The sequence below is a fragment of the Ananas comosus genome, linkage group 11, assembly GCF_001540865.1.
Source record: "Ananas comosus cultivar F153 linkage group 11, ASM154086v1, whole genome shotgun sequence".
Classification (NCBI taxonomy): Eukaryota; Viridiplantae; Streptophyta; class Magnoliopsida; order Poales; family Bromeliaceae; genus Ananas; species Ananas comosus.
This window is the reverse complement of record NC_033631.1, coordinates 11,590,454-11,601,053: the sequence shown is the minus strand read 5'-3', so window position 1 is coordinate 11,601,053 and position 10,600 is coordinate 11,590,454. Positions and strand designations below refer to the sequence as shown.

The window sequence follows — 10,600 nt, the reverse complement described above, 5'->3', positions numbered from 1 at the left end:
GATGAGATTGTTCTGAGGCTTGGCGGCAATGAGGATGATGGGTGCTTCCGGCAGCGACTCCGACGTAATCGAGATAAGAAAAAAGGTAAGAGAAAGAGATAGGGACAGAGATAGAGTTGAGAATAGAGATGGAGATAGAGATAGAGAGTAGAGAGTGAGATAAGAAGTTTGGGATAGAGATTAGAAGTGGGGATTAGAGATAGAGAAAGATAAGAGTTGGGGAAAGAGAGTTTAGAGGAGAAGAGAGTTTGGGGAGAAGCATATTCAATATTTCATTTCATTGATAACCCTATCTTGTATTACATCCTGATACTTATACTACCTAGTGTCCGTAGTGAAAAGAAAATTATTTAATCTCCGAGGACTAAACAGCAAAAGTGACAAAATAGGAAGTGGGCTGATTGAGCTGTCAATTCGGTGGTAGTTGGGCCCTTTCCTGGGCTTTCCCGATCTCCTCTGCTGATTGTCGGGCAAACGGACTCGGGTCCGCCCTTCTCCGCACTACCCTCAACCTTGCGGGTCTCGGGTTCCCCATTTCGCCCCGATCCGAGCTCCGGTTCGCCCGACCCATGCGTAACGGTAAGTGGGTGTCGGTTCCTGCCTTCTCAGCAACACCCGCAACCCGGCGGGGCTTGGGTCCGCGTTTTACGCCCGATCCGCCTACTACTTCCGCCCGATCTCTTCTCCTCTCCGTCTCCGGCTATGCCCTAAGTCGCCTCCGGTTCTACTCCGCCAGCGCCTGAGCCCTTTCGTAGTCGCTTTCCGCCGGAGTTCCACCCGCACAACCTCTCGCCGGATCGCACCGCCGAGCTCGCTCCTCTCCACCCTGCCTACTGTTGCCCTTATTCCTCGCTTAACTAGTAAAGCTACCACTTTTACTACTTCTCCTTTTAACTACTCTACTCCTTTATTCTTCAGGTTGTTACACGCCACCACTCACCCGACCCGTTGACAGCCCCGAAACGTAACGAGGAACGAGGAAGACACGAGTCGGAGCCTCTCCTTCGTTCTCGTCCTCCGACGCCGACCACGACCGCGGCTCCATGGGAGGAGCTCGTCGACCTCCACACCTCCTCCTCCCACTCCTCTTCGTCCTCATCCTCACCCCATCGGCCCCTCGCGCGCGCGCTCTCCTTGTAACCCAATGGAGCTCCCTCCTCTCCCTCTCCCACTCCCTCCTCTCCCGCGTCGCCAACGCCCGCGCCGCGCGCGGCGACGTCGCCGGCGCCGCCCGCGCCCGCGCCATCGCCGACCGACTCTCCCTCCTCGGCGTCGGCCGCGGCGCCTGGTCCCTCGGCCGGGACTTCCTCTGGAACTACGCCTTCCGCGGCGGCGGCGGCGGCGCCGAGGCCTCCCGCACCGCCTCCCGCGTCCTCGCCGCCCTCTCCGAAGCCTCCCGCATCAAATCGACCGCTGAAATGAGGCGGTGGGTGCTGCGGAACTACCCGGATCTCGTCGCCCTTTCCGATTCCTTCATCCAAACTCTTCTCCGCACCTTCTCTCGATCCGTAAGTTTCTATTCTTTGATCTGTAACTGAAAAGAAGGTTTTTTTTTGTTTTTTAATAATCTTGGTTAGGGTTTCGCTGTTCGTTTATTAGGGGCCGCTGAGGGAGGCGGTGTTGGTGCTACAGAGGGAGGTGGAGGAAGGTGAGCTTCTGAAGGATTGCTTGGAGGTGGGGGCGCGAGACCTGGAGGGATTGCTTCGAATAGCCAAAGATCTCTTCTTCTCCTACTCTTCCTCTAGTATCGACAGCGACGACTTGTGAGAAGCAATATTTTGGTAATTTCACGATTCTTTTCCATAGTTGGTCTACTTTTTGTGGCAATTTTTTTTCCCCTTCTGTGTAGTAGCAACATGCTAATTTACAAAGAACATCTGAACAGAAGTGATTACCTCCTGAATATCGATCGCCTAGAGAAGTTCAAGTTCTAATTTTTATGGAGTTGTTTACTTCCAAATTATATTCATATTGCTTCTGTATTTTTTAAGGATTCAATTAGACTCCATACTTGTTAGGGTAGAACTGTTGTATGTCAGATGCTGCTCGTCGCAGATTGTAGGCCTGGCTTAACTTCCTCTGCGCCAACTTATCTTTCATATGTGTGGTTTTCTGCATTTACCTAAAGCATGTCAAGATGTGGAACATAAGCATTATTAAGTTGGTTAATGACTTTGTGTAAGGAAAAGAAAGATAAATAAAGACATGAAGCCTGGTGCTCTGTAAGTCTCTCTTTATTGTTCTCTTTCCCATGAGCGCGCTCTTACGATTGAAGAAGTATATTGATTGAACTCGGTATGAGTTTCCAATCATGTTTGAGATGTATTCTAAGGATGAGAGATTCGAATTTGTCTAGTTGTTGGAAGGTTTTGTCGACACACGTATTAGTTAGGTTTGTCATTATGTGTACGCATCGTGATTCATGAGCTGCTCTTACAAATGGTATAAAGTGTGCACTGTTTCAATGGTATGCATCAGTGTGGAAGTATGATGCCTTTATATTTAATTTTTGCTGTTTCCCCACTTCTCCGACCTCAAACCTGGATCTAGGAACTAACAAGAGAAATTTTGATTATGCTATGCCAGCATTAAGAATGATTGTCTATGATATGCAGGACTTTTTAATTTTCGATGCATAGGTTTGAGAAAAGATATATAAACTTTAGATTATGTTGGCTGTAGTATTGATTTAAGTCCAACATTTCTAAATTCTTACTTCTTCAAAAAAAACAACAAATTTATCAGACACCAGCGACTAGGGATTATTGCAATATGAACTTGTCATAGTTCCAAGAATGGCGACATTATCTTGAATATTTCATCTCGCAATTAACCTGTTCTGTTTACTTCATTGCTATGCTAGGATTGAAAAATATTTTTCCATCATACATGAAATTTTATTGTTATTAAATTTTGGCATTTCTTTTTTCCTTGGTTCCTTTCGCTTGTTTCTCTCTTTTGACTTTTTGTTCTGGGAATCGCACAACAGTATTTCTACCGTGTCTACTTGGTTTCTCTTATACCTGTTATAGCTTTGCTTTATAAGAGTAGGGCATTTTTGAAGGGAGAGTATGTATGACATGCTTCATTTTTCTGAAATTAGGATCCAAATGGATTCAGCACACCAGTTCTAACCTTTCAATTGGAGCTCGCTGCAAGAATACCCTTTTGCTTCCACAGAAGTTTGGAGATCTGAAGATCTGCAGAACCTGCTCAAAAATTGAAACAGTAGACGGCCTTAGATAGGTGTCACACTGCTTCATCTGAAAAGAACCAAAAAAACAAAAGCAGAAAGTTTATACTTAATTGTGGTGAAGAATAGCGCACTCCGGCATTTATGGAAGGTGTGAATGTAGGCATTCTGCAGTCTTCCTGGAGAAACAAAGAAGAGATCAGAGATCTCTGAACATTCTGCTGTTGAGCTTGCTGAATATACAAATCTTTAATTAGTAGTTTCACACCGTCAGACTTGTATATCTGTAGTTAATTCAAGCAGATTGTATTAGAACTCGGTAATCTGTCAAGTTCAAAAGTTTACTGTGTAAATCTTGCACTGCCGCCTTTTCCGTTTGTTGTACATTCCAACATGAATAATAGTATCGGTACTGTATGGTACACATTTTTTAAAAAATCTTTCAGTAACTCATAAATGTAGAAATTTGTTTTACCCGATTGTCCAGTGAAAGTAGAGAACTCGCCTTAACTCTATACGTCAGAAAACTGTTCAGCGCTTGTTCAATCTAAAGTGCATGTATATGGAGATAAAATGTTTTTATTATTTACAAAGCAGATTATATTGAATCTACTTTTCATTCACACCACTTTGCTTGCATGCAGGTGAAAGAGCGACCGTCAAATCTGCGATCAACACGCATCAACGTTAGAGCGCTGCACATGCTGCAAGGTGAGTGAGAATGGTCTATCATTTCACCACCATGTGGAATGGTAATAGATATGTGGAATAGTATAGAAATAGTAATTACTATTTTACTCTTGCTGTAGTAAAAAGGGTGTGGAAAATATTAAACAACATTAAAAGTGAGTGAGCACTTACTGCTGCAGTAAACGGTTAGCTAGTGGATATATAAAGAGTACTTGCATTTCTGCAAATGCATTAACTGCGTGAAGAATTTGCAAGGCCACATCATGCATCAGTCCTGACAAGCAGATCGCCATTTTTTCCTGCTCCATTTTTGTTTTGCTTTCCAAGGCAGTATTAATGGTGGTTGGTTGGCCTCCTTAAATAGCTGGTGCAAGTTGATAGATGCTCATTGTAATTTCCCCGTGCTGGAAAAATTTGTCGGTGCAGGCCCTGTTTTGCATGAACTTGTGTAGACCTACTGTTTCAAACGCGGAAATAAAAATGCTTTGTCGATTCTCGATTCTCTTTTACTTGCGCGTAAAAATGATATGATGATGCAGTGCTTGCTCTCACAGATGTAGACGAGATAAAACTTTACCTTGCTCTGTCACAACACTAATCTTAGAGCAGTTGGTGTGTATTCCGCCTGTTGTAAGATCGGTACAGTAGAGGTGATTGAACGGTCGATGGGGCCGCTCCCCTAAAGTTTTGTTTAATTTTGAAAAATGTCGGGCGTGTATCGGTGTATGATAAGTGAATCACACTTTATCTCCCTAATTGTTTGCAAAATTTCCGGGGGCTTCGGCAAAAGTTGCATTCATTTCTAATCTCAAAAAAAAAAAAAAAAAAGGAAGAAGAAATTGTATTCACTGCTTATGTAAAGGCATTTATGGCCTCATGTGGCTGGCTACTTGGCTGCATTTAAGAGCTGTTCTGCTCAATCCGTAAGAAAAAGACCTAATCTCATGATAATTTCTCCATGACCGTAACAATACATCTTAGCACCAGTCACATGCCATTTGTGAAATCATGACCATAACAATTGTCAAATCATAAATGGTTACTAGGATTCAGTACAAGATCATAAATTACTAGTACTAATGATTGTAATAAGATACTGTACTAAACGTACATGACAAAAATAAATTTGAGCGTTAGAATTCAAGATTTTTAAGTTGGAAATCTAATTATTTTATATTTTTAATTAAATTTATATTTTTTAAAAAATAAAGTATATAGAATGCTATTTTTTTCTAAAAAGATAAAATTAAAAATTGTAACTAGATATTGAGAGATTTATTTATGTGCATGGAAGTACGATATGAGCGTATCTATGTACAACAGTACAAGGACATACATGATAGCATCACAGAGAGGAATTTGGTCACTTTTTCAGTCACTGGAGTGTCCAATGTGCTATTGAGAAAAAATAAAAAAAAAAAAAAGAGTAAATTCCACTACATCAATGTAGAGTGGATTTTGTGGTGCGGTTATTTATTGTGTGCAAATAAACAAATGACAAGAGGATCCCAATCTATAACCGTGACCATTTAATAAACAAGAGTTATGCATGGGAAAGGACAACCTCGCTAAAATAAAAGATTAAAAGCAAAATGTACCTCTAATCCATAATTACTTCGAAGTGTTGAGCCACGAGCGCTAAATTTAAACACACATTAGAATTTAAATTTTATATAATTAATATTTAAATATGTTACTTTTACTTTCATAATACGAATTTTTTAAAGAGCTCCAGAAATTTTAGCAATTAATTTCCTTCACATGTCCACAATTTTCCGGAAGAGATAAAGTGGCGTGTTTGGTCACCCACGCGTTTAATTACACAGTAGTAGTAATAATATCCCTCCACGACTTCCCCGCGTAGCAAATAAATGCATGTAGGACCACACCCCATGGGCTCAACCCTAACATATATTGATCGGCGCAATCACACTGCTCGTAGGACGCAGCGGAAAATTAAATCATAAAAATAAATAAGTTATACTATCGTTCGTTTCTAGTGCAAGTAATAAAAGTTTAGTAGTTAGTATTCGAATTCTTAAATTTAAATTAATTATTTTTTATTTTCAGCTAAATTTATTTTTAAAAAAATAAATAAAGCCAATAGCATGTTATTTTTTTCTCCAAAAAAGTAAGTTACATTAAATTTTTTTTTCAAATGTGATTTGTTCCGGCACATGAGAGTTGAGTCATGGTCATTGAGATCGTCGATGAAGGTCTTTTAACGTTTCAAACTCACCGTGAAAGAGAATTGTGTATTGTTACAGTTAATCTCAGCAGAGTACATGATAAAAATTGAAGAGTTCGATACTTATAATACGAGGAGAGACTTAAATGAGAATTTAATATAGTTTTGTTCTATTAACACTTTTCTTGTACTACTTTATCAAACAACCCCTTACAGAAGAAATAATCATGTTATAATGACACAAATAATCTTTTTATCAAATAAAATACAACAGTAAGTATGTCTCGAAAAATCCTTTCTTAAAAAGAAAAAAAAAAATCCCGGAGAGGATAATATTGTACCCAGTCATTCACTGCCCCAACCGAAACCCCCATCCCGGTCTCCTCATTTGACCATTTACTACACCCCCCACAAACCATTCACACTATGTCACTATATATATATATATATATATATATATATATATATATATAGTGTAGATTTATTATGCTATCGGAAGTACGAAGGATTTGATATTTTTAATTTTTTGACTATTTGATCAAAAATTATACGGTTGGAATAATTGCGGTCCCTCTAAAGTTGAATAGTATCTCTAGAATTGAGTGGTCCCCACAGGATAATAGTATTAATCCAAATATTAGAAATAATTAAAGAGACTAATCTAAGAGCCAAAAAATCGAAAGCACCAGATCCTTTATGCTTCTAGCATAGTAACTCTATTCTATATATATAAACCCCCACCCCAAGTGTAGTTTTCACTTCCCCACCCAATATATATAAACCCCCACCCCAAGTGTAGTTTTCACTTCCCCACCCCTCCCTCTCATTCCCTTGTTTTACAGCTTCCACTCTTTCTCACTTATAAATGGCTCGCATTGAGCTGAAACGGATTGCGGTGAGGTTGTGTTGTTGGGTGCATTTCTTGGCTCTGATCTCGTTCACGGCCCCCCGCCCGGCCCGGTCGGCCCCACAGGTGCCCTGCTTCTTTATATTCGGCGACTCGCTGGTGGACAATGGCAACAACAATGACATCGCGTCGTTGGCGCGCGCAAACTATCCGCCATACGGGATCGATTTCCCCGGCGGCCCCTCCGGAAGGTTCAGCAACGGCATGACCACAGTTGACGTTATCGGTCGGTAACGCATGCTACATATTCAGCATATATATAAATATAAATTTAGCCGCTGTTTGGTTGCACGTAGTTATTATTATCATCGTCGTCGTGGTCGTCGTCGTGGTGGTGTGGAAAATAGGGAAAAGGTTGTATTGAAGGTTTTGTTGTCATTGTTTGTAGCTAAACTGTTGGGGTTTGACAACTACACACCACCATTTGCGAGCGCAAGTGGCAACGAGCTTCTGAGTGGTGTCAATTTCGCATCCGCTGCTGCAGGAATCCGGGAAGAAACGGGTCAACAACTGGTACGTATACATTTTATGATAAAATTGTACATTTTATCATGAACTAGCGAAAATTTTAATTGTACAATTTAATCTCTTAATTTATTTAATTTGAGTCACTCAATAATATTTTAATTTTAAAGTTTAAATATATCGCTTATCTATACAGACTAAATTAGTATATTTCATATAGTTCTTACAATTATAAATTTATAAAAGTAAGAAATTAATTTAAATTTTAAAGTGAAACTATTATTGACTTTCTCAAGTCAAATAAATTGAAAGATTTAGATTTAGTAGTAAAATTAAACAATTTTAAAAGTTGGATAGACGACTCAAATTAAGTGCTCTATAGTTTAAGTAAGTTCGGTATGTTTTTACCATATTTTATTTACTAACTAAAGGAAAGGAAACAAATCTCAATTAATACAAATTTTCAAATAATTTGAAACTTTTATTCAAATTTAAAAATAAAATAGTTGCTTAGCGTATTTTGAAAGTTTGAAAAAATGGTAAATATAAATATTTGAAAATGAGACTATGATTAGGTATATAAGAAATCATAGACACTAGTAATAATATATGGACTTAAATATTTTGGATTGATAATTTAGGTCCAATAAGTTATTATTTTTAGTGGGTCGGATCGTTATATTTGATAACAGAGCCAATCAGGCAACCACCAGCCGAAAGTATGAAATGAGTCTCGGCTAAGTTATTTTGTACTGATCATGAACACTAGTAATAATAATTAGATTTAAGTATTTTGGGCCGGTGATTTAGACCTAGAGTGTTATTGCTAGTGGATCATGAGTTGAATCATTACAATATTTTTTTTTTCAAATTACATTAAAATTCAGGTGGGTTTTATTCTTTTTTTTCCTCCACAATTAAACTAGTGCTTTCGAAAAGCATGTGTTGTCTTTTTAGCCTGTTTTCTGTAAAACAAAATTAATGCAAAAAAAAAAATAATAATGCAGCCCGTATACGAACCTTCTACGACAAAATCAGGACTTATTTTCAAAATAATCCTATAAAATTTTCTAATTGAATAAATAACCCTATAAAAAAAAATTTGCAAACTAACCATTTTTCGCCATATAGGAGTCATGTTGAAATTTTTTCCTTAAAGATGACAAATGATTCATCATTTTTATAAAGACGGCGAAAGAATGCGATGAACGATTCACCGTCTTTAAAAGGTATAAAAGAATACGGTGAACGATTCACCGCGTTTTGAAAAAAAAATTCTACGTGGCAAAGAGAGTATTAGTTCGCCAAATATAAATTTTGCAGGATTATTTTATAAATTATAAAATTTTTGAGAGTTATTTTGTAAAAAAATCCACAAAATTACCTCTCAGAAATAATTTCACCAACTTTTCCATGTAAACATCACGAGCTTACTTTATTTTTATTTTTTTTTTTCTTTTTTCCAAAATAGGGTGGTCGGATAAGCTTCGGGGGTCAAGTGCAAAATTACCAAGCAGCTGTACAGAGCGTTGTAAATATTCTGGGAGACGAGGACTCCGCTGCAAATTACCTCAGCAAATGTATATTCTATGTGGGGATGGGGAGCAACGATTACCTCAACAATTATTTTATGCCCGCTTTTTACTCCACCAGTCGACAATACAATCCCCAACAATACGCTGATGTCCTCGCCCAACAATATTCACAACAACTAAGGGTGAGTCTAATTAATGCTTCTCTTTTTTCTTTTTCCCTTTTTCCTTTTTTTTTTTTTGGTTAAAAGTATTGCAGTTTGATCCTTTAGTTTTGCACTTAAAAATACTTTTGAACCCTTTATTTGATGTATGATAAGATGGATCATGCAAGGCTCACTTTCGTGTCGTATGTTTTCGAAGTTTTTAAGCTTTTTATTTTATAAAATATAAAGTACAGGAATAATAATATTTTAAAAGTTAGTTAAAAATAGGGTGGGTATTATTTTCTGATTAGATTGAGCCAGATTTAGTCAGTTCAATTTGTCTACAATAAAGAGGGGTATGTTAATATCATGATCTAAGATTAATCTCTAAATATGCCTTCACATTTTCAATATTGTGTTGCTTTTCTTTTTCTTTCTTTCTCATATATGTTTTACTGTTGTTAGATTATGTACAACTACGGCGCGAGGAAGGTGGTTCTGATCGGAGTTGGCCAGGTTGGGTGCAGCCCAAATGAGTTGGCTCAGCATAGCTCGAACGGCGTCACCTGCGTCAACAGGATCAACAGCGCGATCCAAATATTTAACCAGAACCTGATCTCGTTGGTCGATGAATTCAACAAGTTAGCTGGTGCGCATTTCACGTACATTAATGCGTACGGTATGTTCGGAGATATTCTGATGAACCCTGCAGCTAATGGTACAATTTTTTAAAAAATTTTTGTGTGTCAATTTTTAAATTTCTCATGCCAGTTATATAATTAGCATATTTTTCTTCATGTGGTTTATATATAGTAACAGTAAATTGCACATCTACATATGTACTTGTCAGAAAAGAATTGCATATCTAGGTAATGAATGAGATGTGTGAAAATTTTGAATTGTTTTCAACAGGTTTAAAGGTGACCAACAGAGGATGCTGTGGAGTAGGAAGGAACAATGGCCAAGTAACATGTCTACCTTATCAAACACCATGCCAAAATAGGGATGAGTACTTATTCTGGGATGCTTTTCATCCGACCGAAGCCACAAATATAATCATCGGAAAGCAATCTTACAGTGCTCAGTCGTCGTCCGACGCTTATCCGATTGATATTCTTCGTCTCGCTCAGATCTAACTCGCGATTGGTGGTCGTAAGAAAACCATTCTTTTTCAAACAAGAATAGCCATCTTCTTCTGTATGTGCACTTTTGGAACTACGTGTCTCTCTGCATTTTGCCTTAGCTTACTTTGGGTAGGAAAATTTGTGTTCTGTTCTCTTTTGTTTGTGTTTTGTTATTGCAGTGAGTCAAATAAAACACTTTGACTCTTCTTCTTTCATTGTGCTCACAAAATTTGCTGAACTCTGGGAAATTTTTGAATCTGCATTTTCTTTGCTCCAGTGTGATCTATCTGATTGAGTGTTGGATGATATTTACTACTGTGGGTGATGTTCCTAGCACCAGAAATTCTTTGCATGA

General features: G+C 38.3%; 2 protein-coding genes across 8 annotated transcripts; both read left to right on the top strand.

Moving 5' to 3' along the window:
* LOC109717451 lies at positions 422 to 4,392 on the top strand. Of its 6 annotated transcripts, none has more exons than XR_002218192.1 (5): positions 425 to 835; positions 919 to 1,508; positions 1,600 to 1,781; positions 3,104 to 3,344; positions 3,838 to 4,392. XR_002218192.1 is itself a non-coding variant. In XM_020243253.1 (3 exons), the coding sequence occupies exons 1-2, from the start codon at positions 1,044 to 1,046 to the stop codon at positions 1,765 to 1,767; spliced, it is 633 nt and encodes a 210-aa protein (XP_020098842.1). In that variant the 5' UTR covers positions 422 to 1,043; the 3' UTR covers positions 1,768 to 1,781; positions 3,838 to 4,392. The 6 variants fall into 6 exon arrangements, 2 of the variants coding, with proteins under 2 accessions (XP_020098842.1, XP_020098841.1); XR_002218191.1 differs by having other exon boundaries at positions 425 to 1,508; positions 3,838 to 3,904; positions 4,003 to 4,392; XR_002218193.1 differs by lacking the exon at positions 3,104 to 3,344 and having other exon boundaries at positions 422 to 1,508; positions 3,838 to 3,904; positions 4,003 to 4,392.
* On the top strand, positions 6,853 to 10,521 carry LOC109717341 (GDSL esterase/lipase At5g45670-like). 2 transcript variants are annotated; one of them, XM_020243075.1, is made up of 5 exons: positions 6,853 to 7,204; positions 7,367 to 7,491; positions 8,915 to 9,160; positions 9,587 to 9,800; positions 10,034 to 10,521. In XM_020243075.1, exons 1-5 carry the CDS (start codon positions 6,937 to 6,939, stop codon positions 10,255 to 10,257), a joined length of 1,077 nt encoding a protein of 358 aa, XP_020098664.1. In that variant the 5' UTR covers positions 6,853 to 6,936; the 3' UTR covers positions 10,258 to 10,521. The 2 variants fall into 2 exon arrangements, with proteins under 2 accessions (XP_020098664.1, XP_020098662.1); XM_020243073.1 differs by having other exon boundaries at positions 6,855 to 7,204; positions 9,587 to 9,839.

Bases quoted from the DNA above. Each gene is read 5' to 3' on its own strand.
- LOC109717341 (XM_020243073.1), top strand. From the start codon at position 6,937: ATGGCTCGCATTGAGCTGAAACGGATTGCGGTGAGGTTGTGTTGTTGG. The intron at 9,161-9,586 runs GTGAGTCTAATT...TACTGTTGTTAG, and splicing joins AATATTCACAACAACTAAGG to ATTATGTACAACTACGGCGC. The intron at 9,840-10,033 runs GTACAATTTTTT...TGTTTTCAACAG, and splicing joins GATGAACCCTGCAGCTAATG to GTTTAAAGGTGACCAACAGA.
- LOC109717451 (XM_020243253.1), top strand. From the start codon at position 1,044: ATGGGAGGAGCTCGTCGACCTCCACACCTCCTCCTCCCACTCCTCTTC. The intron at 1,509-1,599 runs GTAAGTTTCTAT...TTCGTTTATTAG, and splicing joins TCCGCACCTTCTCTCGATCC to GGGCCGCTGAGGGAGGCGGT.